The sequence below is a fragment of the Leguminivora glycinivorella genome, chromosome 15 (genome assembly GCF_023078275.1).
Source record: "Leguminivora glycinivorella isolate SPB_JAAS2020 chromosome 15, LegGlyc_1.1, whole genome shotgun sequence".
In the NCBI taxonomy this organism is placed as follows: domain Eukaryota; kingdom Metazoa; phylum Arthropoda; class Insecta; order Lepidoptera; family Tortricidae; genus Leguminivora; species Leguminivora glycinivorella.
The window spans coordinates 18,819,350-18,840,183 of record NC_062985.1 but is presented as its reverse complement, the minus strand read 5'-3'; the positions used below and the strand labels follow the sequence as shown (position 1 = coordinate 18,840,183).

At 39.1% G+C, this 20,834-nt stretch overlaps 1 protein-coding gene across 1 annotated transcript in view; it reads right to left on the bottom strand.

Moving 5' to 3' along the window:
• Positions 1 to 20,834, bottom strand: part of LOC125233863 (hemicentin-2-like) — an 89,774-nt gene that overhangs the window by 21,713 nt on the left and 47,227 nt on the right. Inside the window, exon 4 of the mRNA XM_048140005.1 lies at positions 8,674 to 8,773. Within this exon, the coding sequence (XP_047995962.1) occupies positions 8,674 to 8,773 (100 nt within the window). The remainder of the gene's footprint in view (positions 1 to 8,673; positions 8,774 to 20,834) is intronic.

Genomic DNA, 20,834 nt, shown 5'->3' with positions numbered 1-20,834 from the left:
CCCCTCACTAGCTCGGAAACACGTGTTTTGTCCTTTAATACCAGCGGGTAAAAACACATTTTATCCACTAGTGGGTAAAGTAATTTGACCTTAAATATAATCAAATTAACTGCTTTAAAATTGATAAAAGTAGGTGAATCTAGTAATAAAGATGATTTACCACCTGTGGAACTACTGGAAGCAGTGATAAACGCATTTTTTGCGTTGTAGTTTCCTCGCTGTAGTGAGGAGAAAAGTTTTGTCTTACACTCGGGTGCAAATGTATTTTACTTCTCGTGTGTTAAAAAACTCGCAAGTTCAGGATTCTATTCTCGAACCACTCGCTTCGCTCGTGGTTCAACTATAGAATCCTTTCACTTGCTCGTTTTTCAATTCCACACTTGGCGTTAAAATACAACTTTGCCCCCTTGTATAACAAATAACTATTATATGAAAGGAAGAAATGGAAGTTTAGGTTATCGATATATTGTGTTGTTATATCTTAAACGGATTGGGCGGCGATTTCGATGAACTCAAACTGCACTGTTACGTTAATAAAGTGATTATGTTGTAATACAATTTAAATTTTTGGTAAATTCATTGACTAGGTTTTAGGATGAATATTTTTGCTCAATAGATTACTTTATTGATAGTTAATATTGTCTGCGGTTACTGTGATAGTTATGAAATAAAACTATGTAAACGGATTATATCGCGTATAATAAATTTACAATTGATCCCGACGTTTCGAACACTTTACAGCCTTCGTCACCCGTTCACCACGAACGATGTAAAGTGTTCGACGTCGGGATGAATTGTAAATTCATTATAAGCACGCGATATATTTAATCCGTTTCCATAGTTTTATTTTATTAATACTTAATTGTTTACACTTTTTTAAATAGATAAATATAATATTGTATAAGTACGATAAAAGTTTTTCTTCAAACTTAATGAGCTTTGATATTGACAAATCCCTTAGGTAGGTAATTATTATTCGATCCATTATACAGTTATTATTATTTAAGCGTATGGCGTATATTTGCAGACAACTAAATATTATAAGTCGACATCCAGGTTACGCAACCAACCGATCGCGTCAGGTGTCAAATTGGTATAGAGATCCACCGGGCTGCCTTGGAAACGTCTCTTAGGGCATCGCTCGACTATGTGCTGGGTAGTTTGATCGTCAAGGCCGCAGTCACATAACGGACTCTCGTTCCATCCCCATTTGTATCGCATGTGATTGAATCTGCCATGACCCGTGCGAATTCTATTTAGGCGGCACCAGTATTTCCTCGGCAGCGAGAAGCCCTTCGGCTTCTGAGTAGGATTTAATCCATTATACAATTAATGTATATGTATAATTATCTAGACCAATTTTTTGCCGTATCTCGAACTCCAAATCTCACCGATTTTCTGGTTAGACCTTATTTCTTCCTCACCTTATTTGGAGCGTAAGAAAATTATGTACATACAAAATTTATTGTACTTTTTGTGGAAGTTCGCGTTAAGGATACTCTCTGTGGGCGTAAAAATAAACTGGGGTGAATTAAAAAGGGGAGCTGGATACAGCGGTTTTGGCCTCAATCCAGGTATACGGATTAAGTGGCAACTGGATTTTGTTTCAGTAGACGTGTCTCTTTGTACTTCTTTATCTTTTAGAGATATTTTTAAAAAAGACAAAAGGCGATCTGTCACAACGCTCTCGCGTACCAGTACATACATCGAAGACGGGATAGATGTATGGAATCGCCCACGAAAACGAAAGGGCTACCAACAGTGTAGCTAATATCAAGAACAATCTAATACTGGACTGACAAAGCCCATACAAAAAAGCATACCCCTGAAATGGGCCTTTTGGGCTTAAAACTAGATGGCGCAGTTGGAAGTGGCCAAAATCATATTTCACCCAAATATTTTTGCGTGTTTTTATTTTTTACAAGAATAAATGACATAATTATTTCTTTATTTTAAAATCATGATATCACGTCAATACACATTTTGAAAAAAAAAAAATTTGTAGGCATCATCAGTGTTAGTTATGATGGTATTTAATAGGTGGCGCTAAAAAATCGAGGTACAATTTTACAATTAGTATGAAGTATGTAAATCCTATATAAATAATCATTGCTAATATAATTTTTTTAATACGGAAATGAAAACGTCAAGGAATATTATGTTGTACGAAGAAAGTTCATAGCGCCATCCAACGGTTACTTACTAGAACCTAAAATAATAATCATTTTTGGTCACATTCTCGCTACGTTAGACAACATTATTACATACAATCACGCCTGTATCCCATAAAGGGGTAGGCAGAACACATGAAACTACTAAAGCTTCAGTGCCACTCTTGGCAAATAAGGGGTTGAAAGAAAACGAAACTGTGACATTGCAGTGACAGGTTGCCAGCCTCTCGCCTACGCCACAATTTAACGCGTATCCCATAGTCACCTTCTATGACACCCACGGGAAGAAAGGGGGTGGTGAAATTCTTATAGACCCAGAGCCCAGGCCCGCCAGACCTTCCTCAAATTCTCAAGGATGAAACTTTGGGACAATGTAGAGTTCATATCGGCGGTTAATGTGTGCATATTTTCTAGTTCGGCCCATCGGCCAATTTTTTGCTATCAAGTGATGAAGGTGAAAAAAAAAAGTGCTTACTTTCCTTAAATTCTCAAGGCTGATTTTTATATATGTGTTAGAGCACGTTGTTAGAAATTGGTTATCATCAATGCCAGACCGTTTCCGCCGGCCATAACTTTTACCAGACGCGACAAAGTTGGCAAAAAACGACTCTAACTTACCTCATTTTCTCAAGCCTGATTTTGATATATGATACGCAGGGACCTATAACTAGACCGTTTGTAAGCAGCCAGACCAATCGGATGGACCCAACCATCCGCCAGACCGACTTAAAGTTTCGATATGAGCATTAGTAGAATTGAAATATTCCGGGTCTATAAAAGCTAAAAACTTGAATTTTTTACATAAAGCTACGTGTATATTGTATACTTGACGTAATAAGCGACTTTCAAAAATTTTACTTCTAAGGAAATAAAAAAATGAAAGTTTATTTGTGGTGCAAGATTAATTTTAAGCTATGAATTTTATTTGCTATGCGTTTTTTGCCAACTTTGTCGCGTCTGGTAAAAGTTATGGCCGGCGGAAACGGTCTGGCATTGATGATAACCAATTTCTAACAACGTGCTCTAACACATATATAAAAATCAGCCTTGAGAATTTAAGGAAAGTAAGCACTTTTTTTTTTCACCTTCATCACTTGATAGCAAAAAATTGGCCGATGGGCCGAACTAGAAAATATGCACACATTAACCGCCGATATGAACTCTACATTGTCCCAAAGTTTCATCCTTGAGAATTTGAGGAAGGTCTGGCGGGCCTGGGCTCTTGATCTATTAACCCGTCACCACACAGGCATAATGAATATAAATTATATTTATTCTTAAAATAAAGATATTTTAATTGTGATATTGCAGTGACAGGTTGCTAGCCTATCAGCAGCAACAAATTTTGAACCCATACCCCATTAGTCGACTTCTACGGCACCCACTAGATAGAAGGGGGTGAAATTCATCACTTGTCATCACACGGGCTGCTAAAAACGTAACTATAAAATATAACACCGATTAGGTAATACATAACAAAGTTGAAATATCTAGTCTCCCTCACAATTTGCATTGCTGAAGATGACATGTCATTATTCTCCAAAAAGCTTTTTAAGAATGCCAGACGCACTCTCATGCTTTGCATTATAATAGAAGTACGGTTCTGGAAGAAAGTTTAAATAAACAACTTGTTATTTTAAAAGTGGATAATTGCTGCTTTACGTGAGATTTGATCTTACGACCTCTGAATCGATTCTCCAGCGTTCTGCTATTTGAGCCACCAAGACTTCACATATATTCAGCGAAACTTTCCACCAGATATTGTAAGTCAATGGGACCCGTATTATCTAATTGAATTGTCTATTTCATAATAACAACTAATATTTTTTGCCACACTAAATAGGTAAGTACCTAAATATATTTATTTTTTAAACAGGTAAACGTTTTTCCTTCTCTAGAATCACCATAAATAGCTAAACAGAAATGTAGCAGCTGATAAACCGCCATCTTGAACCCGCAACCGAGCAAAATGAAACGCGGTCTTGCCACGCGAGGAAACAGCCACTTGGTGCAAATTTACCGACCGCGCGGGTACCTAGCCTACTTCACTATCGCTTACGGACCAGCCACGACATTGGTCTTAGCCCCATTTAGATGGTACGAGTTTCTCGCCCGTCTTGGTCGAGAAACTCGTATGACATTATCGTATGCGATAATCGCCTGGCGAGTATCGTACGAAAACGTTTACATTCGTGCGAGAAATAAAAACTCGCATACGAGTATCGTATGCGAGACTCGCCAGCCGATTATCGCCAGGCAAAATAGTTTAGACGGAGAGTAGAATTTTCGGGAGATATTTCCATAATATTTCTCGACTCGTCTAAACCGGTTCTCGTATGACATTTTTTCTCGAACGTGCGATTATCGCACGGATCGGAGCGAACCGATTTTCATACGAGTTTTGCCTGTCAACTTGCGTGCTTAGTTGCTAATTAATTAATTATAAACACATATATTATATGCTTTTTTTATAATATGGGGTAAATTTACCTTGGATTTATTTGACTTTAAGTTGAATAGTACCCAATAATATTAAAAACACTATAAATTATTTATGACGGTCTCAATAATATACAATAGGGAAAATAATTAATGCGACCGTAGCGTTACCTAGCTAATAAAATCTTGGTTGAGATTAGGTTTAGGATATTATTGAACATAGAATTTAGATAACATTTTAAATGATAGTAAGCATTTTGCCCCATAGGTATTAACTCTATAATATTAATAAGCCGAATTCATTTTTGGTTTTAGCAGTTACTGAGAGGTACTTAGCTATAAATATAAAAACACTATGTTTTACATGATTTCTACTGAATTCATTTCGACTGAGTAGCGTTTAAACTCGTATACGATTCTCGCATATGAGTTTTGTTTACACGGAGACATACAAATATCAAAGGCGAGGCGATTATCGCCCCCTCTCGTGCGATATCGTACGCATAGTTTACATGATACGATATTTTTTCTCGTACTTCGATAATCGTACGTTCGAGGCGAGAAACTCGTACCATCTAAATGGGCCTTCCCATCGCTGTGTCTCGCTCCAATGTATGGCCGTCGCTCACCGCTGTCGCGCTTAGACCAATGTCATGCCTGAGCCGTTAGACAACAGATTGGAATCCGTTGGCTCGTTGGGTGGACGACATCCGGAAAATTGCGAATCACAACTGGATGACACTAGCTCAGGACCGGGACAAGTGGCGTACTAGAAGAGAGGCCTATACTCAGCAGTGGGCGATAAAGGGCTGATAATAATAATAATTATGACAATGATGATAGATAGATAGATACCTACTGTAGATAGGTTAGGTTAGGTTTATTTTAATGGAAATCCTGAAAAACTAGGCGTTTCTGAGAAAAAACAAATTGATTGACGACCGGTCTGGCTCAGTCTGTAGTGACCCTGCCTGCTGAGCCGCGGTCCTGGGTTCGAATCCCGGTAAGGGCATTTATTTGTGTGATGAGCACAGACATTTGTTCCTGAGTCAAGGACGTTTTCTATGTATATAAGTATTTGTATATTATATATATCGTTGTCCGAGTACCCACAACACAAGCCTTCTAGAATCTAGAGCTTACTGTCGTGAGGCTCAGTCAATCTGTGTAAGAATGTCCTATAATATTTATTTATTATGACTAACGAAAATGTGGACAAACGATACATCATGACTTACGACTTTATGGAAACCAATAGATACCCCATCAGCTCTCCTTATTGGTCTTCTGTAGCACGACAGAGACAGCCTGCGTTTCGTAGCGTCAATGATTGTCACTTCGGCTAGGCCGACTGTTATATTACTCGAGGATGGGCCGTTTGCTTCGGTAGCTTGCTTGTGTTATGTATGGACTTGGTTATTAGTTAGTACATATAGCGGCTCGTAAGTTTACCGCTGACCGTTATTGCTGGAAGTCAAGAACGGGTCTCTCAGGCGATTACAGGTGCCGTAGCCGAATGGCATTTCTGCGACGCGAAGCGAAAACGAAACGCCGCGAAAGGTAGTCTGGCTTTGTCGCGCCAATACGCAAGAGCGATAGAGATAGATATCTACGAGCGTTTCGTTTCGTGAGCGTTTGTGCCATTTGGCTACGTACCCAGGAGGTGAAGGGTATGCGTCCCCATGCGCAGTTATCCCCTCCACCACGTTTCACTTAGCGCTAAACTTATGTGCCGCCACATGTAATTATGTATTTTTTAGGTTACCGATTTTACCACTAGTACTACTACTACTATAAATAAATAAATAAATATTATAGGACATTCTTACACAGATTGACTGAGTCCCACGGTAAACCCTAGTAAACTACTAGTTGACATATTAAACAACCTTCAAACCTATCTATTAAAAGAAAAATTCAATATTTTTTTTTAAATATCCCCAGTCGAGCATTGGTTTGCCAACACCCAATTATTTTTATCCACTTATTCCATGTAGGTGGTTCTGTTATAGAAATCGGACGTAGGTAGTCAGGGTGCGTGCCTTTACAAAATAAAAATATATACGAACTCGAAACGAGTAAAAAAGCTGTTACTCTTAAAATAGACTATTCAAGACATACAAACCTTTTAAGTTCCAAAATAAATCAGCACAATAGACCGAAAATGTCAACGCACTTTATATTTAATGGAAGTATTTTCTCATGTACCTTTATACATACGCTATAAACATGATACGCTTATTTCAGATAAAAGGGTCGGTCGGGGTCCCTTAGTGAGGCATTCTTTCCCTATCACCGTATAATGGTTTGTGTCTGAAATCTTTCAGCGCGAACCTTCAATTTGAATATTGATAGGGTGATACGCCGCTCGGCCCGACCGATGAGGTTTTACGATCATTATGTTTAGTTCACCGAAAAGATAACCTATCGTTAAAATTTTAAATATTATATTACTAAAATAAACCTGAACTTCGGTTCTGCTATTGAGTCCAAGGCTAAAACTGCAGCAAAAAAACTTGGCATCCTTTTTAAAGTGAGGCGGTATTTCTCGTCGGAGCAACTTCTCTCCTTATACAAGGCGCAAGTTCGCTCGTGCATGGAATACTGCTGCCACTTGTGGGACGGCTCTGCCAAATACCAGTTGGCAGCCTTGGACTCAATAGAACGTCGAGCTCGAAGACTCATTGGCGACGTTCCGGCAGGCAAGGCAGGATTACAAAGCCTCGAGCATCGCCGTCGAGTTGCGTCCTTGTCCGTCTTCTACCGGATACATTCTGGAGAGTGTGCACAGGAACTGCATGACCTGGTTCCTCCTTCCCCGTTCCATCACCGGACAACCAGGCGCGGGGAGCGGTTTCACCCTTACGTTGTCGACCTACCTTTCATTCGCACGAAGAGGTTTGCCTCTTCTTTCCTAATGCGAACTGCTAAGGAATGGAACATGCTCCCCTCATCTGTATTCCCGGGCGAATACAATCTGGGTGAATTCAAGTCAAGAGTGAATAGGCTGTTACTGAACCAGTGAGCTACAACCTCGGCCTTGTCGTCACTTTCCATCAGGTGCGACTAAGGTCAATCACTGGCCAGTTTATAATAAAAAAAAAAAAAATAAAGGTTTCCAAAAAAATATCTGTATATTTTACGGATTTACAGAAACAAAATTGCATAGCGTAAACTTTTGTATCGATAAACTGATTTAAACTTTCACTTTTTTTAACCCCCGACGCAAAAACGACGGGGTGTTAGTTTAACATGTCTGTCTGTTTGTTTGTCTGTCTGTCTGTCTGTGTATCGTAGCTCCCGAACGGATGAACCGATTTAGATTTAGTTTTTTTTGTTGTTTCAAAGCTGTTAGTCGGGAGTGTTCTTTGCCATGTTTCATGAAAATCAGTCCACTATGTCGGGGTTTTTTTCATAATTTTGTGGTTAGGTTATTAGTTACATATAATTCTTATCGTACTTATAATTACAAACCGAACTTCGTCGTGTAGAACTTTGTTTTTAAAACCAACGTCTTACATTTCAAGGACAGCATTGTACCTTGTCTCGAAACAGACACCGCCGAGACCAATGGAACAATGCCTACTTTTAGTTGAGTACCTAGCTAAACATAAAAAAATATGCCAGACTATTTGGCTGGGTCTTTGACCAGGCCAGACGAGTGTAAAAATTAATTAAATGGCCATCGAAAGTGTATTGATTTTTTACAAATTATTTTGCACCCGTATGGCAAAGTCAAAGATCGTCCAAATGGTCTGGCTTATTTTTTTTAATAACTAACTCAACTTTTACTTGTAACCCAAAACAAATGATTTTTTGATAAATTAAAAAGTTAACGTACCGGGCGTACTTTCATGAGATACGAGTAATATGTTGTGCTTAGTTAGGATAAACTCGCCTCATTCGGTGACACGCCTAAGGTGAAACAACCAAAAATATTCTTTCGGAATAGTCAAAGCTTGTATCACCGAATTAGGCGTGTCACCGAATGAGGCGAGTTCACCCTACTCCTTATTTTATTATATTTTTTATGCACAATAATTATTGAAATAAACAAATGTACCTGGGTGGGTCGGGAGCGTATTTCGCGACGCATGTGAGGTTGATATCGGAACCCGCGCGCACGAACAACTCTGGCCCAGACAGGATCTCCGCTTTTGATACTGCAACAAGACAAAATATTTAAATTAGGTACATCACACGTGTTGAAAATTTCAATATCAATTACGTAAAATGGATGGACAATGAGCCATTTGGAATTATAAAATAAATGTTTAGAAATTAGGTACAACAGTCTGAATTTTATTTTGAACTCGCAAAAGGAAAAGTGACATGACGTCACAATAATAGTACATTACATCAGAGGCCGGGAAAATGAGGATTTCCGGCCAAGTGGGTATATACGGCCAAGCGAGCGTGCGAGCGAGGCCGGATAGGGATACGAGGCCGGGAATCCGTTTTCACGCCGAGGCAATGTATAGTGCTTTTCTCAAACATACAATGAAATAAATAAAAAATGCTCTAAAGGACAATATTTTATAAAAAAAAGTTACTTTGCAGGCCTAGGCCTAAAAAATTATATGAAATCCCTTTACAGTCCTCTCGAGTTGTTGCGCCCAAAAAGCGATACTTCCCAGCCCATTTTAAGGAACGTAAAGACAATATTTCATTGCATGTTTGAGAAAAATAACATTTAATTAATCGCGTTTATCGACCCCAATGGTTGGTAATATTTATGAAAAATACTGTCAAGTTACCAAGTTATCTTACGTAACGTAACTGATATAAGAATGATACTGTAATCATACAAAATCAAACTCATCGTGTCTAAAACAACTATTGCTTCATTTATCTAATTTAATTCACGTCGAACAAGCTTAAACTGTACTAGAAACCCCATAAAAAGATCTACAAAACCTTCAAAGAACATTATCTCATAAACTTCTAATAAAACGCTTGTTCGTACTTAGATTTAATAGACCATAACTTTAGAACACAATAGTATTCTATTGTACGAGGTTCGTAGCAAGCAGCGTAGAACTGCTACACGCTCGTAACTCTCGTAGCGGTTTGCGTAGCTAGCTACGCTTCTCAGGGGTAACAAACCAAAGGTAGTAAGATACAATAGCGATAACAAACCTTTGGTTATCAGATAAAGATTATACAGCGTGTGGATTCCATACGGGCGAATAATGTATCCAGTTATAGTATCTAACCATACAAATCATATAGTATAATCATTTTATTAAAAAGTGTTATTAATTAAGAGTAATTATTTTTTTAAATCTGACCAAGCAGCAATGTACGCCGTCCATATTAACTTGACATGACATAAACGTCATGTCGTAATGACGTTTAGGTAGGTACGCTAATTGATGTGGACGTAATACATTGCGTGCTGAATTATTATGTATGAAAAAAATATATCTCATCTATTCAATAAAAAAACCATGTAGTTAGGCTCCTTAGGTCTAATACTAATCGTTATTCAAATATTCGCCCGTATGGAATACACACGCTGTATAGTGGCGTGACAGAACCAGACTGCGTTTCGATTGCCACGTAGCGTCCACGACAGTCATTTCGACTACGCCGGCAGGGGTAACAAACCAAGGCAGTATGTTACAATAGCGATAACAAACCTTTTGTTATCGGATGTAGGTTGTATGTTTTTTGACTTTTACGATGTTTCGTGATATGAATATGGTAACTTAGCGAATCGTAAATTTGCCTATAAAATCACTAGTTTTTTTATTCGTTTATCGAAATGGAATGTTTTATAGTCATACATTAATATCCATACTAATATTATACATGGGAAAGTGTGTGTGTCTGTTTGTTTGTACGTCTTTCACGGCACAACGGAGCGCCGAATTAACGTGATTTTTTAGTGGAGATAGTTGAAGGGATGGAGAGTGACATAGGCGACTTTTTGTCTCTTTCTAACGCGAGCGAAGCCTCGGGCAAAAGCTAGTAATACATATATTTATTTATTTATTGACTGGATTTATTTATTTACAATATACAGACAAATAGGTACTACAATTTAATTTAAAGTAACTTAAAATAAATGTTTACAAATAAAATAACTATTAAACACCGCTCCTTATCGTTTCTGGGGCAAAAGTACCCATAATACTTATGGCGTTACCCCTTTGGATGTTTATGGATAACTAATATTAACGTATTAACTTAATACTATTAAGTCACCCAAAAAAATACGGCAGTGTCATATTATTTGCCCATCTCCCAACAATCCACAGTAAAGAATAAGAATAAGAATAAGAATAAGAATAATTTATTTGCTTTAAACAATACCAATTACACAGGTGTTAATGCGATAGGTGGTAAGTTTCATGTTTAACCATTAATGGTATGCAAACTATGTAAAATTGAACCCATATCCCACAATCAACTTTTACGACACCAACGGGAGGAAATACTGGTGAAATTCTTAGCCCGTCACCGCAGAGATCTAAATAAATTTTATAAGTTAATATGTAATAACTATTATTTCAGAAAACATTTTATAATTTTATTCATTATGAATCCGGTGTTAACATCGACATTGCTGACGTAATTACCTTTGAACCTATCAATAATGATACAGCAACATCAAAAGCAATATCAAATAATGATACAGGGTTAAACTGTACATGTAATTAAATTTTACAATAAAAGGCCGTTGTGGAATTATGAATATTATGATACAGCTCTTAATTAAAATATTTTAGTTCATTGTTAGGTACTTCATATCATCAAACTACATTACATGTTTTAATATTTGTTAAACGCATAATATAATAACATTTTCGCTATCATTCTATCAGTAATCAATTTCCTTCTATCTGTGCCATCTTCGTCTTCTAAATTGTATAATCGTTCATTTACTTTCCAAGCTATTCGACTGTGGAACTCTCTCCCTGTTGAGTTAAGACGTTCTCAATCTATTGCCTCTTTTAAATCAAACCTTAATAGTTATTTGTTATACAAGGGGCAAAGTTGTATTTTAACGTCGAGTGTGGAATTGAAAAACGAGCAAGTGAAAGGATTCTATAGTTGAAGGTTCGAGAATACAATCCTGAACTTGCGAGTTTTTTAACACACGAGAAGTAAAATACATTTGCACCCGAGTGTAACACAAAACTTTTCCCCTTACTGTAGCGAGGAAACTACAACGCAAAAAATGCGTTTATCACTGCTTCCAGTAGTTTCACAGGTGGTAAATCATCTTTATTACTAGATTCACCTACTTTTATCAATTTTAAAGCAGTTAATTTGACTTTATTCAAGGTCAAATTACTTTACCCACTAGTGGATAAAATGCGTTTTTACCCGCTGGTATTAAAGGACAAAACACGTGTTTCCGAGCTAGTGAGGGGAAAAGAATATTATCTTTCCCTTCCTTAGATTTTATGAATGACACTGTTGTTTGTTTTTTTTTTACGTATGTATTTATTTGTGTATGTTTATGTATGTGTATTTGCATGAGTGTTTTCTGTTGTTTGGTTGAAAGATACAGTCGAGAGTGTTTGTGTGGAGAAATTATCACTTCTGGTGCATCTTAACTACACTAAACTATAAAGTGATCTAAAAAATAAATAATACAGCCGGCATAGCCAAATGGAAATTTGTCGACGCCGGACCCTTTAGCCACACCTCGGCCACTGGCGATTAAATATATGAAAGAGGCGCGTTCCTAGCACACAGTCTAAGCTCGTGTAGGTGAACGCGTACTATGCTTGTATGAGTGACATATGACAGGTCGACTGTTCGCGTTTTTGACAGGCGGTAACTGTGAGGTAACCGAGAGGAGGTGGGCGGCACTTTCAGCGGGGAGCGGGAGTGGCCATACTGTATGATAATACTCTTTATTATACTGTGCTTTAGCACAACTTGCCTTGTCGCGAGTCCATACATCAAGCGCGACTTCAAGTATGGACTCGCGCGCGACAAGGCAAGTTGTGCTTAGAGGGGCTGATGCCAACAGAAATGCAGTCTGGCTCTGTCGCGTAATGGCGATAGAGATAGAAAGCTAAGAAACAGATACTATCGTGAGCGTTTGTCTACGTACCCAGCCGGCGTATCATGCTGCCAATATATCACTTTTCCACGTGGTAATTGGTATGGCGCCTAGAATATACAATAAATTACCATTAAGCATCTTACAACTTGAAAATATAAAAGAATTTAAATCTACACTGTATAACTTTTTAGCGGCTAAGGCATACTATAGTATTAAAGAGTATCTTAATGATGTATAATAATAATTTAATAAAGTAGCTGATAAGTAATATAAATATGCATGCGATGCACACAACATTTTATAAATATTTGCATGTCTTTGTGACAAAACATGTAGCTCTATAAATTGAATATGCATGACCTTTTGTACCATGTTTTAGCAAATAAATGACTGATTCTGATTCTGATTCTGATTCTGATAAGACATCTGTCACTCTCACACTGATATACTTGCTAAAGCGTGACGGATACTTTATCCACGTGGATAAGTGATAAAATTGGCAGCATGATACGCCGGCAGGTTATTTTCGAAAGTAATTTCTCACGATCCGGACAAGATTATTACCTCAAATAGATCCCATAAATATATTGAAGCTGGAATTTTTAATTACTCAAATTTCAACAGTAATGAGTTTATAATTAAATTCCACCGACACTGTAAATATTCCAAAATTGTGAAGAAACAACTTCTTCATTCGTTTTACAGTCTTATCCAAATGAGCGATCAAAGTCTTGACTTCCAATTCTCATTAAGGGCATTTTATTGTTTTCGACATAGGCAGTATTCAATATCCGGAGGCCTATTCTGTAATCATTTTATTCTAAATTTAATAAACAATAATAGGACATTCTTACACAAAGCATGATAATTATGTCTATAATAAGCTGAAAGTGGAGAAAATTTTATAGAATATAACTTTTATGTACACCCATTTTTTTGACAAATAAATATATTTCATTATTTCATTTCATTAATTTAAGCCTCAAGAATACTTCTGTTTTGGGTACTCAGAACTATAGAGGTATATATTTATAACATAATTATATATAACATCCATGAATTCTAACTGGAAGAAATATCAGTATTCTGTGTTCATCACACAAACATTTGCCCTTACCGGGATTCGAACCCAGGGCCGCGGTTTAGCAGGCAGGGTTACTACGCTACACTAGGGTAAATCGCTCATCAACTTATTATACTTATTAAAAAAATTCCGGAATGTCATGTAATTGTTTGTCAGTAGTAGATGTCACTATATGCCACCCCAAGGCGTTATATACATAATACATAAGAAAAGGGAGAGAAATTTGCGACATACGGCGGGGCTTCCGTAGCTCAACTGGTTAACCGCAATGCATGTAGATGATGCGGTTTCAAGTCCCGCCGGAAACGTATTTTTTTCCTCTAATATAAAAAGCGAAGTTTCATTAGTCGTGTGCAATGCGCGCTGCAACGTAGACGCATTGATGTATTTAATATTTAAATATAAATTGTGAATTGGCGCGGCGCGGCCGCCGCTAGTAAATAGACACGATGGGTGATTCTCAGCAGAATAAACCTATCGTGAACGAGTTCCTCGCTTTTCTTCAACGCAAAAACAAGCTGGTACTGGAAGGAGCGATGGATGCGAAGACGGTTGTCCAGATGAATTCGCGTGCGTCGAGTTTCACCATCGATGACATCTGTGAAGCTAAGCAAGTGCTGTGCCAGTCCCTTGGGATTGCCGGCACCTATGTTCCACATCGACGAGGGGATGAAAACGGACAGAAGACCCTTGAAGATATAAAGAAAATCCTCAGGGAGAATCAAGACCGGATTCCGGAGTTCGTGGCGACGGCGTCGTGTATTCCGGAAAATCTCGACATTAGCAGCTTGTTTAAGGAAATCGAGGTCCTTAAAACAAGTTTAGCCGAAATGAGTAGCAAATTTGAAGCCAGCCTTATTACCATTGCTGATTTACGCAACGAAATAGCATGTTTGCGGAATGTCCCAACTCAGCCGGCCGCTTCAAATTTCGAACGTGACTCGCGACCTGACACACGTGTCAAGTCAGTTCGATTACCTGTTGACGCTGTAAAAAGTGTCGCAAGCGCCGCTCCGCCGCCCGCGCGCCCTCCGCGCGTGCAACCGCCTGCCCTTTCGAGCTTACGTCAGCGTTCATACGCTAGCTAAGCGTCACCGGCCGGCAGCCAGCAGCTGACCGGGTCAGCACGCCTTCTAAGAAATGTGAATCACGGGCTCTTTTTAAGGAGAAGTCCTCCCGCACCAATGTAGATACGGAGGGATTCACATTGGTGGAAAGGAAAAGCAAGGCGCGTAGGGCGCCTCGTAAGACTGTGAGTGGCACTGCGGATCCGGTTAATTCTGGTCTTCGGGTCGCCACACCAAGTAAGCCGCTCTACGTGTCTCGCCTGCATTACTCCGCCGTGGCCGACGAAGTGGTGGAGTACGTTCGCCGGAAGACTGGCTTCACGCTGAGGGTGCAGCAGCTGCAGTCGCGCCGCTACGTGCACTTCAGCTCGTTTGTTGTGCGCGTGCCGCGGCCGCTGCAGGACACCATCGCGAGTGCAGACTTCTGGCCGAAGGGTGTAGTCTTTCGACGGTTCCGGGGCAACCTGCCGAATTGTACGCCCGGACAGACGACGCAACGAAGCCTCGACGTTACGTTGTCACCTAAATCTAGATGACGTTTCTTACTTTTATGTGTTTATTTTTTATGCTCTTATGTATTTTTAGTTACTCAGTGCTTTGGTTTTTACTGTCATACTGTGTAACATATTTGAAATAAAAATAAAATAAAAATAAATTAGCACACGTTAAACGCCTGTTGCATAAAATACTATTATTCCATGCACGAAAAAAAGCATCAGAAATAATTTTAATTATACGAAAAACATGGATAGAAGTTATTTTTAAACCCAATTTCTATTTTGTAAGTCGGAGCATAGATTGAATATAAAAAGATCATGCTACCAAAATGTACAGTGAGCTGTGAAATTTCATGAATAAATAATGAATGAATTCATTGATAAATTCGTCATGCACTTTTGCAGGTCACTGTACAATGCGTCATCTGAAATATAAACATAGATTAAATATAAGATCATACCATCCCATACATTAAAATGCGACCGTGTAAGAACGCGCATACACTACACCACACATAGATGGCGCCACAAAAAAAATGTCGATTATACTTGTAGAATAGCGTTAAGTGTCACTTTTGACATAGATTTATGACTCGAAAGTGACACATAACGCCAATCTACAAATTATCGATGGCAACAAGGCATTTTTTGCGGCGCCATCTATGTGTGGTGCAGTGTATGCGCGTTCTTAGGCGGTCGCATTTTAATATATGGGATGGTATGATCTTCTTATGTTTAATCTGTGATCGGAGAGAAAGACATAAAGTAAATCAGTTGACCAGTCGTCACTCGGCACCATTTTATACTAGTGGCTCTGGGAGCTGTAGACCTTCGCGAAATGCTTAGAGAACGCAAAACTGAAAGATAATTAGTGATTATCGCAGTCAAGTCATGACCTCATGACAGCAACAGTTTCAAGCGACATATACTCGTACGCTATAGGCACTCAACTCAAGCCCTTAACGGCAATTTCTGCATTTAACATATAAAAACTGTGGGGCTATCATGCTTGCACTTTTATCACTTATCAATGTGGATAACATATATGTCAATATTACACTGACTAACTTGCCACAACGTGACGGATGCTTTATCCGCGTAGATAAGTGATAAAATGGCAAGAATCATAGTCCTGCCCTTGGTTTTGTTATCAACTTTTGTTTTGTAATCGTGTCGACGCTAGCCCGCAAAGTGGGCTTTTCGCTTCTAAGCGTCACACGAAAATCCTAACCTAACTTAGTTTGGATATTTAATAGGTCTTTCTTTTTTCGGGGGCTGCCCTCCCAAGCCCCCCCCCCCCCTTATAATCACCCTTGTTCGTCGCAAGAAAACCTTAAACTAACTTATTTTCAATAGGTATTACGTTGGTATTTTGTGGGGGTTACCCCTCCCCCTCCCCGAGCCCCGGGGTGGGTGTTTCGCCGAAAGAAAACCCTAACTTCTTTTCAATAAGTACAACGGTGGTATTTATTTCTTCGCCCCCCGTCGTCCACGATTTGTAAGCGTGTCGACACTAGCCCGCGAAGTGGGCTGCCTATTTTCGCTTTTCAGGGTCACAAGAAAACCCTAACCTTACTTAGTTTGGATACTTAATCGGTATTTCTATTTTGCGGGGGGCTGCGCCCCCCGAGCGCCCCCTTATTTTCCATCTTAAACTTCGCAAGAAAACCCTAACCTAACTTATTTTCAATACGTACTACGTGGTATTTATTTTTGGCGGGGGGCTTCGCCCCCCGAGCCCCCTTGTGGGTGCTTCGCCCCTCGTCGTCCATTTTGGTTTTGTTATCAATTTTCGATTTCTAAGCGTGTCGACGCTAGCCCGCGAAGTGGGTTGCTTATTTTCGCTTTTCAGGGTCACAAGAACACCTAACCCTACTTAGTTTGGATACTTAATTGGTGTTTCTATTTTGCGGGGGCTGCGCCCCCGAGCCCCCCTTATTTTCAATCTTAAACTTCGCAAGAAAACCCTAACCTAACTTATTTTCAATACGTACTACGTGGTATTTATTTTTGGCTGGGGGCTTCGCCCCCCGAGCCCCCTTGTGGGTGCTTCGCCCCTCGTCGTCCATTTTGGTTTTGTTATCAATTTTCGATTTCTAAGCGTGTCGACGCTAGCCCGCGAAGTGGGCTGCCTATTTTCGCTTTTCAGGGTCACAAGAAAACCCTAACCTTACTTAGTTTGGATACATAATCAGTATTTCTATTTTGCGGGGGCTGCGCCCCCCCAGCCCCCCTTATTTTCCCTCTTAAGGGTCGCAAGAAAATTTTAACCTTACTTAGTTTGGATACTTAATCGATCTTTCTTTTTTGCGGGGGGCTGCGCCCCCCGAGCCCGCCCTTATCTTCGCTCTTAAGCGTCGTAAAAAAGACTAAACCTAACTTATTTTCAATACGTACTACGTTGGTATTTCTTTTTGGCGGGGGCTTCGCCCCCGAGCCCCCTTGTGGATGCTTCGCCCCTCGTGGTCCATTTTGTTTTTCTTATCAATTTTGGATTTGTAAGCGTGTCGACGCTAGCCCGCGAAGTGGGTTGCCTATTTTCGCTTTTCAGGGTCACAAGATAACCCTAGCCTTACTTAGTTTGGATATTTAATCGGTATTATTTTTGGCGGGGGCTGCGCCCCCTGAGCCCCCTTATTTTCCCTCTTAAGGGTCGCAAGAAAACTTTAACCTTAATTAGTTTGGACACTTAATTGATCTTTCTTTTTTGCGGGGGCTGCGCCCCCGAGCCCCCCCTTATCTTCGCTCTTAAGCGTCGTAAAAAAGACTAAACCTAACTTATTTTCAATACGTACTACGTTGGTATTTCTTTTTGGCGGGGGCTTCGCCCCCGAGCCCCCTTGTGGATGCTTCGCCCCTCGTGGTCCATTTTGTTTTTCTTATCAATTTTGGATTTGTAAGCGTGTCGACGCTAGCCCGCGAAGTGGGTTGCCTATTTTCGCTTTTCAGGGTCACAAGAAAACCCTAACCTTACTTAGTTTGGATACTTAATCGGTATTTCTATTTTGCGGGGCTGCGCCCCCCGAGCCCCCCCTTTATTTTCGACCTTATACTTCGCAAGAAAACCCTAACCTAACTTATTTTCAATACGTACTACGTGGTATTTATTTTTGGCGGGGGCTTCGCCCCCCGAGCACCCCTTGTGGGTGCTTCCCCCTCGTCGTCCATTTTGGTTTTGTTATCAGTTTTTGTTTTGTAAACGTGTCGACGGTAGCCCGCGAAGTGGGATTCCTATTTTCGCTTTTAAGGGTCACAAGAAAACCCTAACCCAACTATTTTAAATACTACGATGCATCGCCAACTCACTAATTCAATCTATTTGAAAGTGGCAGCACATAACACTTAAATTCGCACCGATTAGTACAAACCACGGTGGTGCAGTGTCATTCATGGTACATTTTTGCCCTCATGCTGGTCATATTTCTAGGTTCGATTCCCGGCAAATGCAAAACTTTTTGTATTTTTATTATTTTTCTTCTTGTTGCCAACAGCTATCATAATTATGTTACGAAGTTTCACTTATGCCGCGCGGAGGGACTCCACGCACAAATTTTTAATGTTTGCGTCCGTTTTCTTTAGTCAAACCAGAGAGTATAGAGTCTTAGTCAGACGAAGTTATATAGGTCTCTGGTCAGACACAATTTTGTTGATTTTTCCGAGGTAAGTTTTTATCTTCTGTTTAACGCCATCTGTGAGAATATTGTGGCGTGACGTTGTAGGAGAGGCATCGTAATTATTTCAGCTCATCCTTTCTATATCAAATTGGTTAGTACTTATTTTTGCCATCTTCGGCACTACATTTATTTATAAATAATAAGTTTTTTTTTGTACTTCAAAATTATTAAACACTGGATCATAAAAAATAAATATAAATAGTCTCGTTACATAATTAAATTTTACGAGAATCGGTTGAATAGAGGAAAATATACGGACATAAAAATGCAAATTTCGATCATCAAGCAAACAGGATTTTACTTTCTACTGAAAAAAAAAATGATTATATGTATATAAAATGTATATATCGCTTAGTTGGTTAAAATATAATTATTATAATACAAAATTCAAATGCAAAAAAAATACAAAAATTATGGCACCTGGAGGATTCGAACGCAGAACTTGGTGATTAGAAATTTGAAAAAAAGCACGGTGACTTACCACTGAGCCACCCTAATACATACGTAGATTGGCGGAATTAAAATGCTTATTCTCATGCAATATTACATATTTTTACATCTACCGTCTAAACCTGTGTTCTAAAACGTCTGATTTTTTTGCCAAGCACTCTATATACATGCATCTAAAAGACAAGACTTTTAAGATATCGATACGGCTAAAAGTTAAGGCGTGAGGCCCCATGACTTTGTAAATTTTTACAATTTCCAAAATCTGGGACGACAAAAAAATTTTATTGAGTCATAGAATCTGGTCACAAAATTTCACGCGAATCGGTTGGGAAATGCGAGCTGTAGAGCGAGACATCCGGACATACAAAAGCAAACTGCTTGAGTTAAAACGTAGCCCTTGCTTCGCTGCGGTCAATTAATTCCATGGTAGCAAATTGTTCAAATTCGTTTTGACAGTTCTTTAAAAGAAGCTGATTTGACTAGGAGGGAAGTAGCCTATACAAGCAGACATGAAATCTTTCATGGGTGCCCTGTCGACCCGGCTGATAGACGCATCCGGCGACCCAAGGGCTGGCGCTTACCTCTCCCAGCGTATATCGCTAGCAATCCAGAGAGGTAATGCGGCCAGTGTCCTGGGGTCGATGCCGCACCAGGACTCACTGGACGGGGTTTTCTTTCTATGACTTTTTTTTTTGTCCCCCCCTATTTAGTACCTCCTTATTTAACTGTTAGCATCATTTTTATTTATTATAAGTTTATTTTTAAGTATTTAGTTCAATTAGTTTTGTATAGTTATTATTAAGTTTTATATATTGTATATAATTTACAGTATTGATAAGTTGTGCTATGTGATTAATAAATATTTTCAAGCATAATTTTAAAGTTGTATATATGATTAGGTACAAATTGTTACACAACATATAGTTTAATTTCCCAAACCTATTATAGATATTTAATTTTGGTACACTTTTTTCTGAAAACTCACGAAGATCAGATTTAAAAAACATAATCAGCCTCCTGACATCTAACGAAATGTAAAAGCAAAACATTAAAAGCCCTTGAAAGCAATAATGTCTCACTCGGAATTCCTGTCCCGAATAATTCATCTAAATTATTGCACTGGACCGATGAGCGACAAACGGCGACATTTTATTCGTTAAATGTTACATTTATTTGCAAATACAGTGTGTTATTCTTACAAGCGTAGTTCATCCGATATTTTCCTGATATTTTATAAATTATGAAGCCCAGGAGCGTGCAGATATATGAGATAAGGTACTGCGGGGCAAAAACGGGGGGGCCATTGTAACTGATCAATTTTTTAGGGTTCCGTAGTCAACTAGGAACCCTTATAGTTTCGCCATGTCTGTCTGTCCGTCCGTCCGTCCGCGGATAATCTCAGTAACCGTAAGCACTAGAAAGCTGA